At 39.5% G+C, this 16,107-nt stretch overlaps 2 protein-coding genes across 2 annotated transcripts; one reads left to right on the forward strand and one right to left on the reverse strand.

The window, feature by feature from the left end:
- Positions 1-3,673: 3,673 nt before the first annotated feature.
- LOC108901886 (caspase-1-like) lies at positions 3,674-5,896 on the reverse strand. The gene is made up of 4 exons (XM_018703555.2): positions 5,772-5,896; positions 5,332-5,379; positions 4,992-5,106; positions 3,674-4,637 (listed from the first exon to the last, which is right to left on the reverse strand). Exons 2-4 carry the CDS (start codon positions 5,338-5,340, stop codon positions 4,243-4,245), a joined length of 519 nt encoding a protein of 172 aa, XP_018559071.1. The 5' UTR covers positions 5,341-5,379; positions 5,772-5,896; the 3' UTR covers positions 3,674-4,242.
- Positions 5,897-6,147: 251 nt separating this feature from the next.
- On the forward strand, positions 6,148-14,512 carry LOC108901720 (uncharacterized). Its single transcript, XM_018703333.2, has 13 exons — positions 6,148-6,380; positions 9,271-9,457; positions 10,775-10,959; positions 11,323-11,460; positions 11,931-12,069; positions 12,249-12,396; positions 12,550-12,691; positions 12,764-12,907; positions 13,027-13,079; positions 13,167-13,226; positions 13,501-13,566; positions 13,686-13,813; positions 13,904-14,512. Exons 2-12 carry the CDS (start codon positions 9,344-9,346, stop codon positions 13,793-13,795), a joined length of 1,299 nt encoding a protein of 432 aa, XP_018558849.1. The 5' UTR covers positions 6,148-6,380; positions 9,271-9,343; the 3' UTR covers positions 13,796-13,813; positions 13,904-14,512.
- Positions 14,513-16,107: the final 1,595 nt, after the last annotated feature.

Raw genomic sequence — 16,107 nt, forward strand, 5'->3', positions numbered from 1 at the left:
CATGTCGCAGTAATTGACCTGAAAGTAGCAGCTCCATGTTCTGAGTGTGTTAAACTCTCTGTTGTTGCTCAATGTTACAGGAATCACCAGAGCAGACGCTGGCAGAGGTCTTCAGGGCAAACCGAGGACGCTGTGTAAGTATCTTTGTCCTCACCTGCAGAGGAAAACAAAGGCTTGTCCTCATCCTCACTGATGAATATAGTTATAGTATAGATGTGTACGTGCAGCTGAAGTGGGATTATTCCTGTTAGAGACCAAGCAGTCGAAGAAGGACGCAGGTTTCCTTCTCAAAAAACAAGTTTTATTGACTGCCCTTAAGTTTGATAGTTTTAGTTTGATTAAAGACGTCCCTGTTGAATGTCTAACTTCTCTGTTGCTGATGTCGTCTCTCTTTCAGGTATTTTCCATAAAGCAGACGTCAGTAAAGGCTCTGAGGTCCAAGTGAAGTTCTGTGAGTCTCACTGCTTTCTCTTTGTCGTTCACGTTACATTAATGGTGGTGACAGGTTTTTAAGAGGCCTGTGTGACAGTCTTTACTGCTGCTTTAATCATGAACACCATTTGTTCCTTCTTATCACTTTGATTAAAGGAAAACTCTGCGATTTTTGAACCTCTGCTAAAGTTCTTGTTTTATCACTGATAAGCTCAGATTTTATTCTAAGTGTCTGGTAACTTTATGAGAGGATTCCTACAGAGACAGAGCTTTTTATTAAAGAGGAAGATTCTTTTAGTTTAACCAGAAACATCACTATATATCACTGCCAGACTCCATTGACAAAAACAGGAATTTTACCGAGCATAACCTGCATGAGGCCCAGGTTTGAAAATACCAGAGTTATTCATTAACGTGGTTCCTGTTTTAGCATGTTTTTGAATATCTGTGTTCACAGGTTTATTAAAAGTCTCTTGTCGGTCGATCTTTCAGGCGTTGTCCTTCATGCACCTGTCGGCACTAACGGTGAAGCAGGGGAAGGCGTTGCACAATCACGGTCGTTTCTTACAGGAGGATCCAAAGGTTTCTGTTCATCTCCTCCACAGTGTTTAACTCTGATCACAGGATCCAGCAGATGATGCATTTTCACATTTATAAAGACAAAGATTCAGAACAGGAAAGTCTGAGTGAAATCAACGTTTGTGCATTTAACCTTTAACTTTCATGCTTCATGTTCCAGATGAGGCAGCGGGGCAGTGTTATGGTCACTCTGAGGAAAGTATGTGCAGCAGTCAACAGCAACGCAACTCTTCCATTCACAGCCAATGGGACTGATTCGAGATGGACATGGCAAAAAAACGGCAATGATTTATGCTTCTGTCGTGGATCTATATCTGGACTGTGAAACGAAGTATCAGGAGTACAGAAGCAGAATCAAAACCTTCTGTGAAATCCTCGCAGTAGGAAACGGTAACCATCACCATCCTTGATGTGAAGGAGCACGATGACGCGATATATGCTCTATGTGACGAGAGAGGCCATTGCACCTGTGTGCACCTGGGTAAGAACCGTAAACACTGTTGGGTTCAGGTGTTTACCAGCAGAGGACGACTCCTCTCTGATTACAGAAAACATATAAAACACTTTGATGTTAAAAGTCAGTGTTTGTCTGATGCAGTTTGGTGGAGCTGAGCTGCTGCCAGTGTTTGCCCAGGTTGTTTCTCCCATAACTTTAGATCCAGACGAGTATTCTTGTATAATATCCTCTGACACTTTTCTCTCTGTCTTTTTTTTTAGCTGTGAAACCAGATGAGACAGGATGCAAGAATGGTAAATGTTTTTTCCTCCGTTGTACAGAGTAACAGTGATTTATGTTTGTCTTTATCGTGGTCAGTGTTTAACGTTCACAGTCAGAGCTTATGTCTTGATGTTTGAGCTGAAGCAGACTCAGAAAATGAGCTGTAGAATAATCTCAGGACGAATTGTAATGTTTTTTTATATGTGTTGTTATGAGCACAGAATGATTAGAGCTTTAGTGTGATGATAAACTCATAAACACATTAAACCCACAACACATTGTGTTTCACAGAGGAGGTTTTGAAAGACATCATGTCTTCATCAGATCTTTAGTCATTCTCTTTTCTGTCATTGTTCAACAGGTGGCTCACAGACAAAGGGTAAACTCAGTTCTCTGTTGTTCAGAAAATGCTGATTATTCAGATGAAGAACACATTTTCTCTTCTGTGTTGAGTTTTGTGAGAGTGTGTGTAATGTGAGTAATCTAATGCTTTTTTATAGAGCTCCCAGTCCAGAACCCGACCGACCCACCATCAGATCACTGGTGAGGAACTTCTCAGTAGTTCAGGAGAAACAGATTATTCTCAGCTCTGTGAACACAGGATGCTTTAGTCAACAATCTGTTTTCATTATAAGTCTGTTGCTGTAGTGAATGAGGACAGATGCACGTGTATATGAAGTAATGAAACGTCAGACAGCTCAGTGAAAAGAGAAGCAGGTGTACAGTAGTGTGACAGTAGTAGTTTGCAGAAACAGTAAAAACACCTTTATCTCCCTGGAATCAGCTCAGTGTCTCTGATAATCCTCCAGGTGCTAACGAGGTTTGGAAATAGCTGCTGGTGTCGCAGTTCCTGCTCTTGCTGCTCTTGCTGCTCTTGTTGTTTATGTTATTTGGCAGAACAGAATCCGAAGAGGTAAGTCATTTATTTCTGCTTCCAAACCTCCTTGATATTAAACTTGTTAAAGGTCCAATTACATTGTTGGAATATACTGAAATTTATGTGATGTGCCAACCTGCTACAGGATACTATCTGATTATTTTGTAGAAAAAATAAAATTCTAAATGTTGACATACGCCATGACACAATGTTGTCACTGACTGTAATGTGGTGTTTTGCAGAATCAGATTAAATTCAGTTCAGTCAATTCAGAAACATTGTGAACCAAGAGAAAAGTAATGAGTTTCACACATGCGAGTGTATTAACTTCTAAACGGCAGAATGTGCGCTTCAGACGAGCACCACAGGAAGTTCAAAACATGGACTCACAGAGCAGAGAGGATTACAGAGCAGGGAAAAAACATTTGAAACATTTTTCTTTTCTGTCTCACTTTTTTTTAAAATCGGTCTTTCATTCTTATTCTTATTCTTAAGAACTCATTCTTATTCCTTTGCTTCTAACTCAGTAGTCTCTTTATTATCATTATTTTTATCGCTTTTTATATTTTTTTCTTTGTGTTTTCTATGATTTTTGCCTTTTTGATTTTACAGCACTGTTGTTTCTGAATGTTCTTTAAAATAAATTTGACTTGACTACATGAACAATGTAGTCTCTGGTTATCTTTGACATTAAATTTGTTCTGAGATCAGTAACTTTGAGGATTTTACACAAACAACATACGATCATCTCCGGCTGTAAAATACTGTACGATGTGTTGAACGGATTCACTCTGTTTAATAAGTAACTCAACTAGTTCATCACTGAAATACTGCTCAGTAATAAAAATATAACACTGACTGCTGCCTCATGAGTATTTCTACTCTTGATTCTTAAAGTACATTTTACTTCAATACATTTCTACTTCTATTTAATTCTATTTATGGATTTTTGTTTTTACTTTTCTGAATGTATTTCTGAAACATGGAAGAAAATTTCTGCTTTAGATCTCCTGGGACGTTACAGACAGGGTTTCAGTCAAGAACAGAAGAAAGTCATCACCACAATGTCAAGACAGATTATATATGGGAATTTAATACAAACACTCAAACAAATGAAACAAAACAATTTAATTAATATTACTGATTGATTTCCTCTATCAGCTATCGAGCCTGACAAATGTTTACATTCCTAAATGAATGAATGCATTTATCTGAGCAGATCACTGGAGCGAACAGCTATTTCCTTCCCGAGTTAAGAGGCAGGTTTCCTTCCTGAAATAATGAACATTTTCCATCCGTTGCCTTTCTGTTCTTTCACTTCAAGGCACAAAATGAAGTCCTGCGATGGTTCTGCAGCTCTCGGCAGGCAGAACTTACCTGACGCTGAAGCTGCCAAAAGAAATGAGTCACTCTGCTTCACAGTTCTGTGGTTCGGCCATTTTAAGACAAGACTTTGTTATGAAGTTTACAGCCAGTTGCACTGTTGCCTCTGCAGTGCTCTGTGTATGAACTGTGAGGCAGCTTTTACCATCGACTGACATTCTGTGAGTCAGTTAAGGTTCCTCCTCACTGATGCAGTGAATTGTTGGCTTTTAGCGGGCAGGCCTAGACAGAAACACCCTGACGTTTTTCTGCTTCACATTAATTTCAGCTCTGTTGAAACGCATGGATCCTCTTTACAGAGAGCAACAAGCAGAGCTGAACTGGCTCTTGGTCCTTTTATTCGCACCATGTCAATCACCTCTCGAGCTTTTTTCCCCCTGCTCAGTCCTTTAACAGACTCCACCTCAGAATCAGTTATCACCCTCCACGGCAGGAGGTTATCCAGCAGCTTATCTAGAACAGGTTCAGACACTCTCTCGATAAACTCTTTTCGAATAGACATCAGTACATCGTCTGCTGGGACATTCTTCCAGGATGGACTGGGAGTCCATACTTGGACATTTGGAGTCTTTGCTGGGTCATCTGGAGTCCTTGCAGGGATATTCAGAGTCCCTGCTGGGACGTCTGCAGTTCCTGATGGACCAGAACCTGGAAGATGAACAAGTACTTTGTTTCAGTGACACTTGAAACAGTGAGCTTGTAGAAATTCAATAACAGGACTAAACTGAAAATGATGCTGTTGGGTTTAAACTAGAGCAGCAGTAGGAGCTCTCACTGAATAACAGTTAGGGAAAATGAAAATGAAATGTCTGTGTTTGTCTCCTCCTTTCGTCTTATCTATGTCTTAGTTCAACGTTTCTCTGTGGTTTACATTTTATTTGTTTTTATAAAGATACTACAGTTACAATATAAAATGGCAATATCAGGCTGACATGTTTGAATGTGATCAGGTCAGTTAGTGTTTGTGTTGAACAGCACAGAAACATAATGCTGATCCAATACCTGCTCTTCCTCTCTCAGCTCCATCACCCTTTCTCTTATTTTCTCTCTTATTCTCCCCATCTGCTCCTGTATTGCTTGACACCCAAAAGAGGAGCTTTAATTCCTCCTTGATTATCTGTCAGTTAGAAGAGAAAACACAGGGTTAACTGTAACCTGCCTCCTCAGGGATAAGCTTGCAATGAAAATAAAAATGTGCAGGGGCACATCATCGTAACATGGATTTCAAATATTTACACAAAACTGACTGAAAGAAAAACTTTTCAACTACTAACGTTTATCAGTCTGAAACTCAAATTCATGTTACCTGGCTGCTTAATTATTTCATTAAAGTGTAACTAACCGGCAACATGACGGACGGCAGCTGTTGAACGAAGTGGTCAGATGATATCTGGAAATGAATGACATTAGATTATAAACAGTCTGTTAATTAAGTTCTGAGATGATGAGAAACTTGACTGACCAACATCATGATGGCAGGTTAACATCTGCCCTCACTCCGCTCAGTTCGCTCACAAGTTGTTAGGATTTCTACTGTAAACCTCCATATTTCATTGACATTTATATTCATATTATATTTCTCAATGCTTTTATCCAAAGCGACTTCAAAGGGAGGAAGAAGTAGGCTATAACAGTAACTTTTACACACACACACACACACACACACAAAGTATACGGTATACAGCAAATGTATGTCTGACTACTACTACTACTACTACTACTACTACTACTAATAATAATAATAATAACAATAATAATAATAATAATAATAATAATATTCACCCTGCCTCAGTCCTCAGTTTTCTTCCTCCTTCTTCGTCGAGTTAAAATGGAGTCTGAACTAAGTGACTGAATACCTTCGTGTTCACTCCCTGTTCTCATGTATTTTGATTGTATTATTGCCTCCCTCTCCACCTTCTCTGTTTACAGTAAATCACGTGTCTGTCTGTCTGTCTATGTGTTTTTTACCAGCTAGACTTTGTTTAAATTAGTCGTCATTTCAAATGGAAATATATAGATAAACAATAGAAATAATGTTTATTATCATTATCATAGGAAACAAAACTGGATCTGAATATTTCTGTGGGACATGCAGATACTCTGCGGTGACCTCAGACCTTCAATACACAAGCTTTCAATTATTAGTTTCCGCGGCCGCCTGTCCACGAGGGTCCGCTGTGGTCCGCGTGATGCACATGTTCTGCACCCATGTCCGTGAGGGTCTGACGATGAAGGGGACAGGTGTGTCTGGAGGTGAAATCTCACAGAGGTTGTGGGATTTGCTAATAATGTACGATGTTACACAATATGTTTATACGTGTTGTGTAGTTGCACTAAGAAGCATAAAGTTCAGGGTCTGCAGTGCGTTATGGAGGCTGTAACGTAAACAGGGTAAGTACAGACCTGCACGTGAGGTTTAACAGGTGCTCCACGCGCGTACGTCTCTTGAAAACACGACCAGTGTGAAGCTGCTGACGTTTGATTAAAAGTGAATAAGTAGAAAAGAAAACGCATCACTCGAGCTGTTTGGAGTGTCAGGTGAACGAGAATACTTTATTTACCTGGACAGTAAAGGTGAGAGAAAATGCATTTACCAGAGACGAGTTAAAAGCAGTTCAACTCTTTGATTGATCATGCAGAAAGTTCAAGGTTAATAACTTGTGTGGTTTTTCTGTTTTCCGAGAAGTTGAAAATTGCAAGTCAGCTCTGTCTGAGAAAATGGTCTACAGCAGCTCAGCAGTGTCAAAATGGTGACCCCACCTTTCAGGGGAGAGGACGCAGTCTGAGGGGTCAGATCAGGTGACCAGGGCGGGTGTTGGATGAGTTCAAATCCACAGACAGACTAATGTCCCAGTGCCAGACCCCACAGGACGAGCCCAGTGGTCCCATGTCCATGTCCCAGTGGATCAGAGTGGCACAGGGAGGACCTACACAGTATTAGGCAGGTGGTGTTACTGTGGTTTCTGATCAGTGTTTGTATCATATGTAGGTTTTCATGCACATTCAACAGATTGTTGCTGTGGTGCTTCGTCACTGCTTCAGTTTGTCCACTAGATGGCCTCAGTGAGTCTCTCACTGACTGCTCCTGTCTTAACCTCTGATGTGTCATATTAAAGGTTATTTCCTTCAAACTAAACACAAATTACATTATCTATTATTATCTTTATGTCTTGTAATCACAGATTGACTTGAAAACTCTGCACTGCATTAACATAAAACACACAAATGAGTGGATGGAAACCAGAGCTTCTTGTAGCAGTAGGAAAAGTCCCCGAACCAAACCGCACAACATGTTTCTGAAAGTGAGGAGTAAAAGTGTCAGCTGTGCTTGAATTGCACTTCAGGATTATATTATATATATATATATATATATATATATATATATATATATATATATATATATATATATATATATAATACTTGTAAAAACACAGGTGTGGCCCATCACTGCAACGCATGTGTATCTGTGAAGCATCTTTCAATGACGAGGCAACTCAGAGAGCTTTCTAAGAAACACAAAAAACAAGAAACACAAGACAATATAACAGCTATAAAGGATAAAACACACATTTAAACAAGATTAAAAAGGGCAAAGGAGCTACAGCGCAGAGCAACATGTTCTAGTTTAACTTGATAAAATGTGGTGACGAACAAACGTCTTTAGCCCTGATTGAAAAGAACTGAGAGATGCAGCAAACCTCAAATTCTCTGGAGTTTCACGTTTAGTTTTAACTGTTTCATAACTTTATAAACCAACAGGAGTGATTTAAAGTCAGGAAACAAGCGTAAACATTTTAGACTAGGAGATCCATCTGAATCAGCTGCAGCTGTGTGGTCTCCTCTTTAGAGACCTGTAATCAAGCCTGCTGAAGATAAAAGCATGCACAAGATTTTCCAAATCCTGCTGAGACAGGAGTCCTTTATTTCTCAGCTCAGTTTTGTGTCTGCATTTGTGAAACAAGCAGCAGACTGATTAGAAGAGCTGAATGACCTGCCAATCACAGTGATGCCCTCAGGCGTAACGGGAAGTTTTGAAAATACAAATACATATCACATATCACACATATGATGCAGATGTACCTTGTGTGGTAAAAAGTGTTTTGCCAGAGAAAATTGCAGCATTCGTCAGCACCACTGAAGAACAAGACGTTACAGTTTGCAGCAAAGAATGTCTTTGGCTTCAACATGAAGCATCTTGATTCTCTTTGTTTTCAGTCTCTGTTTTGACAGAAGTAAGCCAGTGGATGAAATCAGCGATCAAAACACACACAGACTTGTTCTTATATGTAAAATATTTCTATCCAGTGTCAGAATGAAACTGAAACTGAACAGTATGAACCTTCCTCAGGTCTAAAGAAGTTGGTTTTCTGAACAACTGACTCTTTGTTACATTTATGAGGTGGAGCTGTACACAGAAACCCCCCCCCCCCCCCCAAAAAAAAAATCTTAGCTGACACAGTATGTTTTGTCACTGCGATTGACCTCGACTACCAAAAAGACAAATGTGACCATTAAACTTCTGAAAAATTAACATTTAAAAAGCTACTTACTGCTGGGTAAAGTACATTAAACTATAGTTAATTTAATGATAATTCCCTACATAGAAAAAATGTGTTTTTCTTGTTCCTTTGCCTTTGCTTTTGTGACCTGGGTGATGAAATCTTCAAATTTACCCAGTTTTCAGAAGTTTCCAGGTGGAATCAGTGCTGAGTAGCTGTAGAGATTTTAAGAATTTATCAGAGCTGGCATCAAGAATCTACAAGCATCCTCCAGACGTGTTCTACTCTGTATTTGGCCAATTTATCAAGACAGGGGTGAAAAAGTACTCTGTGACAGCATCTGCCTACAAGGCATATTTCAGCATGACTGTCAGGGATCAGGACAAACCCTGGACACCTCATTTTACCTGCAAGCATTCGATTCATGTGTTGTTTTATTCAGACTTTATGTTAATGAAAATGTGCAAATTTGCTTGTTTTACATAGAAAATGGGTTAATGTCTAAATTTCATTATTCATGTCACAAAAACAAAGTTTGAAGACAATAATGGCCATTTTCTATACTTTTACAACATAAGTAATTTATAGATAACACATAATATCCAGGAACAAACTTTGTGTAATGTTGTTTACACCAAATGTCTCTGAGACACTTGGTGTAAACAATGTCCCCGTCTCCTCTACAGGGCAAGGTCGGTGGTAAAGGGAGGAGTAGAGAAATAAATCTGGGATCCGCCTTTTAACCGTCACATCTCTCCTTTGTTTTCCTTGTTTAATTTCAGATGAGAATGAGACAGTCTGTTTTATTGTTGGTATTAATCGACTGTCCGAGCACAGAGACACTTATCTATCACCATGTCTGCATCTCTGCTGCTCCTTCTGCTGCTCGGTGGCTCTCAGGCGTCTCACTACTATGGGACGGTGATGACTTTTACCCCCAAAGAGACCAGGGATGATGGATCCATCAGGGTAATAATAATAATGATAATAATGATAATAATAATGACAATAATAATAATGATGCTCTGCCTCATCATTTCCCTGCATTTAGAATAATACAAAAGTGTAGTGTAGATTTTTATTTGGTCTTGTAGATTTTAGTTTTAATGTTGCTGTTGAAGCTTGTTCTGTTTTATTTTCATATGATTAATTACCTCTTTATGTTGTTGTTTTGCTTCCTCAGTGTCTATGTATTTATTTATTTATTTGCCTTTTACTGTTTTTTTGCCTGGCCATATCCAGCTTATTATCATAACACTGGTGCAGTGTTTACTGTCAAAATTCAAAGGCGTTTGGATGTTATTGGATGTTATTTATTCCCTGTTCTTTGCTGCATTGCACCCAAACATAAATCAAACTGGAGGGAGGAGGTTTCTAGCGCTTTTAATTTTCCATTCATACAGAGAATTTTGAAAGTTTCAGCCCATTCACATCTTTTCACATTTTGTTTTGTTGCAGTTTTATGATAAGAATTATTTAAATTCCTTGTTCCCCTCATCAATCTATGCTCAATACCAAAACAAAATACAAAACAAAATTGTAGAAATGTTTGCAAATTTATTTAAAAGGAAAAACTGAGATTTCACATCGCTCAGTTCTTAGTTGGCAGCGGTTACAGTGTTCTTGGCTGGGATGCAACAAACTTTGCACACCTGGATATGGGGATTTTCGGCAGTTCTTCTCTGCAGATCGTCTGAGGCTCTGTCAGGCTGGATTATGAAAATTAGTTGCCAAGACGCTAAGTAGGGAGACTGACCTGCCCCACATGCTGGCTGTCTAGAAATCATGGAACCAAAGAACTCTTGTTTTGTGGTTTTATTTTAGTTAAAAATACACAGTAATGTAGAAGCGTCCAAGAACACCAATAAAATGGCACACCACTTCAAACCCAACATAGCATGTACCAGTCTGTGGTAGATTGTGCACTATTTGCTGTTGTGTGCTGGGGAGGCGGCATCAAGACCGCAGAGACCAACAAGCTTAATGAGCTGGTGAGGAAGGCCAGCTCTGTTGGGTTAGAATGACAAATAAAATAAGTGCCATCAAAGTCTGGGCGACCTCTCCCATTCCCTCCATGGTGATCTGTGGCGGATGGGGAGCACCTTCAGCCACAGACGCATTATCCCAAAAAGAAAGACGGAGCCGCTCCTTTGTGCCAGCAGCCAGTATTTCTTTGCCGTTGTTAACACCCAGATTTCCCAGCCTGGGGATCAGTAAAGTCTTGTCTTGTCTTGTCTTCTCTCGTCATGCCATGCCATAACCGACCATATTGCAACGATATTACAGGTTGTCTTTCACTATAAGCTGAACTTCCGCTCGTGCACCGACAGCGACTCGTGGGACTGTGTCAGCGGTGACTGTGGGACTGAGAGTGTAGTGGTCAACATCGTGGACAAGGAGGATGGACGGTGGTGTCAGCTGGAAGGGTTAATGACTCGGCAGGTTTCCACCGACGCTCCGTTTCAGCTGCGGTCAGTAACACATCACATCACACAACCAGAGCATCATCTGTGCAAGTGCTGCCTGCTTGGATGAAAGAGCAGTTTGAATAGTGGTACAACAAATACCATCCACCTGGTTGTCCTTTGAATGTCAGACAAACAATGAGTTCAATCAGCCAAGTCACAAAGACTGTAGAACATGTGATCTCTGAATATAGACATATTCAGTTTATATTTGGCTGTGTTGAAGTGGTGTTTGTTGCAATGCAGGACAAGTAAAAAGTAAAATATAACATAAATACACAAGGGCTTATCACGAGAGCTTCGTATCAGTCTGTCCTTTATCTTGGCGACTCCAGTAGTCTTATTAACTCCACCGATATCCCATCAAAGGTTGGACGGTGGTGACTGGATAAGCGTCAAAAATGGCGTCAGTAACTGGAGGGCAGTGACTAAGGTGGACTTAAGGGTTCGGTCGGACACGGGCCGCCCCAACAGATCACCCCAGACCACCATCCTGCCGGCCCTGCAGTAAGCCTCCTCACAGTTTTCACTTCTGATATGCCTATTTTACTAATAACTGTTAACGAATGAGACTTTCTCCCAGACAGCACAGTGTCTTTAAGCTGCAGCCGTCAGACCTGGATTTAAATCACACGATTACTTCATGGCACAAAGGTGCTATATAACAAGACTAACAATTACGCCAGCAAAAAAAGCTCTTAATCCATATACTAGCATATACATTTATCCGAGCCAAGGTAAATAATACATCTTTCTCCCTGTCCAGGCTTTTGGGGCAAATTTAACTAACTCAGAATCATCAAAATCAAATGTCAACATTTTTAACTAAACAACTACTCTTACATAATCACAATATATACTGTACAGACTCACGCTCTGCAGGAGTGATTTTAGACTGGATATTGTGTTTGTCTTTAGCTTTGATGCAATGTTGATCCTTGGTGTGAACTGTACTGCCTCTGATGTCTCTGTTCCAGAGTTCCTTCAAACTGTCAGAGAGACTTCAGCCTGTTAGCCTTTGACCCTGATGGAGATGAGGTTGTATGCAGATATGGAGATACTGCAGCAGGGGAGTGTAATCCTTGTTCACCACCGTCTGTTCTGACCATCTCACCGGTGAGTCATATTGTCGTTGTTGTGCTGTTAATTAAAATACAAAATTAGATTTTTCATCATTACAACTCTCAAGCAGACTAAAAATGTTGTAGGTAAAACAGAGGTTGTGTCTTCATATGCAGAAAGCAAATGCAACTATATTAACGAATAATGGGTGTGTTCTATTTCTCTTTACACAGCGTTGTACGTTGTCGTTTCACCCAACCAGCAGCAGTAATGAAGGATCATATGCAGTACAGGTGGAGATGGAGGACTTCTCCAACCAGTCTGTGTCCCGCGTTCCCAGTGATGCTTTCAGCAAAATACCGATCAGATTTGCTTTAATGGGTAGGTTATCACTCACAGTTTCAATGCCATAATCAGATATTCACGTGTAGTTGTTGCTGCCAACTACAGAGTCACAGCTCTAATAGTGAACTCATTGGATTTTGGGACTTATAAGTTTGTTTAAATACATCTAATGCTTCTTTTTTGTTGCAGTGGACCCTGCTGTACCATCGTGCACAGAAGGACTCTATCTGCCCAAGTTCCTGCCTCCAACCCCAGTCAATGGGGCTCAGGTGTTCGCCTACATCAACCACACCCTGGAGATTACCGTCAAGGCAGAAGCAGCCAACTCACAGTGAGTAAAAGCAGTGTGAGTTTATAAGGCTTTTGGCTTTTAGCATCACTCTGTGTCTTCCCTCTTTTAAAGGGTTTCTGAGCTCCTGTTCAGTGGGCCACACAATGTTGTTCACCAGACTGGATCAGGGGGACAGTTCAACCTGAGCTGGACGCCGTCCGAGGACCAAGATGGAGAAAACCATCCCATCTGCTTTGCAGTTCAGGCAGCAAACGAGTGAGTATCTTCAGGGTTCAAAATGTTTACATGTTGACAAAGATGAATTTCTTGGATTTATTTGGTTTTATCATTTCATTTTGTTGACGAAATTTTCTTTGATTGCTTTCAATTCTCAGGCCAACCAAATATTACTCTGAGCTACGATGTGTGATTGTGAGTGTGAGCAGCGGTGAGTACAGTTACCTTCTTGCCTCTTGCATTTCCATCACTGCTTTCCACAGGTATGAATGTAATGTTATGTTTTTTATGTTTCCAGAACCACCCACCACAGTCCTGCCAGCAACTACCCCACAAACTACAACCCCCGTTCCCTTCAGTAAGTGAATAGCAACAGAGATCACATGGAGCATCAAGGGCATTTGGCGACTGGCCAGATAGTTTCCAGTGTTGTCATGTTGCTAAAAATGTAACCAGGCTGGTGTTATGTGTCCTCCTAAATGTATGTATGTATGTCTAAACTGGTGTCTAAACATTTGGTTTATTCAGTGCGTTGGATGTTCTTTGACCAAAATGGATGTGTGATGTTTTGCAGTGAAATCCTCCTGATTGAGTCTGACCTTTATTTCTCCACCTCTGTTTTATTCTAACAGTCCCTGTAAATGAAACAGAGGTTTACAGCAACAGGTCTGAGGTGCTGGAGGAGTCCACAGGACCTGGTAAATATTTCATTTTGTCAGTTTGTTGTTTGGAAATGTTGCGCTCATGTATGACAGTTCCTTAACATTTTACAAGTTTTCAAGCTGCTCGTCAACTCGTTTCCCTCACATACTCTCAGATGAAGACAGCAGTGGCGTTGGCAAAGTTGTTGGTATTGTGTTTGGTGTTGGAGCTGTCATCGCTATTGCTGCTGTTGGAATATGGGCTGTGAGGGGAAGTCTACTGTGAGGGGGAGTCTGTTGGCCTGTAAGTCCCTAAGCTCTGCTCTCTCAACCTGTTTTTGTAGCTGTTGTAAAGTGAGTATTGCATAGAAAAGGTTTTTCTGTATTTTCACAGAAACTCAGGGCGAGGGATAAGGAGAGGGGAGGAGAATATTTTCCGCTGTAAAATCTGAACGTCTGGACATGAGGGGAGCACAGAGATATAACACAGTACACTGATTTTCTTTTACTTTGTAAATAGATACGCATCATGAATGTTCAGTAATTTGTATGCATACAGCAGCACATGAGGATCATTATGTAGAATGTGTAAAATAAGTTGTCACTTTGGCTCCATCTAGTGGTCAACTGTAGAATGACACTGTAATAGAAAACAATAAAGGCTGTAAATCAAAGTGCAGGTTTGATAAAATGAACACATACTAACTGAAAGGTTGAATGTTTACAAACAGAACAGTTGGACTTTGGTGCAGAAACTGGATTGAAATGTTATTACTGATAATTGTGTTGATGGTAATGATGATAATAATGATACTGACATGAACCCATTCATCAGGATTAATCATAAAGTCAAAGAAGATTTTCACAGATGAGCCTTAAAGGAAGAGACATTCTGCACACACTGATGTATGAGATAATGGCACCATTTTCTAGTAAGACACATTTTATTAGGCTTGTTGTAACTAATAGCTTTATGAGTGGTTAATAAATACTTTAAACATTGTCTGCTTTGGCTGGTGGTTATCCTCATCCTGGAACTGATGTAAAACTGAAAGTAAAATGTTAGTCTAATGACTTGTAAAGAATTTCTAAATGCATTATAAATGTTTAGACCAAACTACTACTACTACCAAACAGAAAGGGAACAGTTTCCATGTGACACTTAAACAGGAAGTAGAATTCAGTCAGTTACACTGTGGGCTACAACTAATCCAGTTTTTCTCATCATCTTAATTAGTTTCCACTCTGAAAGTACATCCAATTAGCTATTAGCTGCTGTTTCACTTCCTGTTTGCACTGTAATGATGGATGCTTCCACTGAAAGTAACTTCCCTCTGAGGTAAATAAGCAGAAGTGTAGCTGTGGCCGGATCATGCAAGGCCATGATTCATGTTTCTTTGCTGTCATTCATAAAGTGTAAACCTGCAGCAGCTCTGTTCTCTGTCCTGCTGAGCACCTGATCTGACTGTGAAGAGGTTGGATTCATTGTTCTGCAGCTCTCTCACATCTTCATGGCTTCAACAGGTACGTTCAATATGTTGTATTTTAACAGACAGTTCCAGCAGCTTGTATTTATCCTGGTTATATCCTGTCAGTATTTAATCCTTTCATTGATTTTCTTGTTTTTTGAGTACAAAAATGAAACAAACATGTGAAACTCGTTAAAACTTGAGTGTGTTTTTTCGACTGTAGAAGAAGTGGTGGAATGTCACTGGTTTTATTGGTCTAATAAAGCTGCAATGACGTGAACATCAGGAAAAGCATGACAAACCCAAAGTTAGTTTTATACTGAAATAAAACGTCATCTTTTTCAAATAATATAAAAATGATCAATATCCTTTTAAACATTTTTAAGTGATATTTTCCATGCGTAGATAATATATTTTTCTTTGAAATGTCCTATCATGAAGTGTACTCATACCTCACTCTTGTTGCTTGATGAAAATGTGTTTAATGTGATGTTTAATCAGTTCAATGATGATGGGTAATGCCACTGAGCCAAGTGCTCAATATTCAGTATTCTCCTTAAAGCACATTATAACACATAAATCTCTATAATATATATTATAATAATATGAAGTATATAGTAATGATGTATCCCAAGTTTTACAACTACATAGTCAACAAAATAGGAAGTAACACATCAACTTCAGCAGAGACTTACATCTAACGTCAGGTGTAAAACAGCACACAACAGATTCCACTGTGTCACTATTTATTTAACAAAAACTAAACTTTTTTTTTTTTTTTACAGTACCTTGGGTAAAAACCAACATGACACAGCTGATCTCTGATTCCAGTAAGTAAATATCTACATTACAATAATATGTAAATAAGATACTAGAAGAATATAGTGTTGATATATTCCAAGTTTTGCAACTACACAGCCAACAAAAGAGGACGATAACAAATCAACTTCAGCAGAGACTTTGATTTATGTAGTTATATCATATATGTAAAAGATACTTATCATTGATACCCAAGTTTTCTGGAGTGTAACAGTTATTATTATTTATAAATTTTTTACAGTACCTCAGGTAAAAGCCAACAAGTCTCAGGTGATCTCTGACTCTCTGACAGGTAAATATCTTGTATTTT

This window comes from Lates calcarifer, unplaced genomic scaffold (assembly GCF_001640805.2).
Source record: "Lates calcarifer isolate ASB-BC8 unplaced genomic scaffold, TLL_Latcal_v3 scaffold_3_8, whole genome shotgun sequence".
NCBI classification, from domain to species: Eukaryota; Metazoa; Chordata; class Actinopteri; family Centropomidae; genus Lates; species Lates calcarifer.

Bases quoted from the DNA above. Each gene is read 5' to 3' on its own strand.
- LOC108901720 (XM_018703333.2), top strand. From the start codon at position 9,344: ATGTCTGCATCTCTGCTGCTCCTTCTGCTGCTCGGTGGCTCTCAGGCG. The intron at 12,070-12,248 runs GTGAGTCATATT...CTCTTTACACAG, and splicing joins CTGTTCTGACCATCTCACCG to CGTTGTACGTTGTCGTTTCA. The intron at 12,908-13,026 runs GTGAGTATCTTC...TTCAATTCTCAG, and splicing joins GCAGTTCAGGCAGCAAACGA to GCCAACCAAATATTACTCTG.
- LOC108901886 (XM_018703555.2), bottom strand. The intron at 4,638-4,991 runs GTATTGGATCAG...TTCATCTTCCAG, and splicing joins AGCTGAGAGAGGAAGAGCAG to GTTCTGGTCCATCAGGAACT.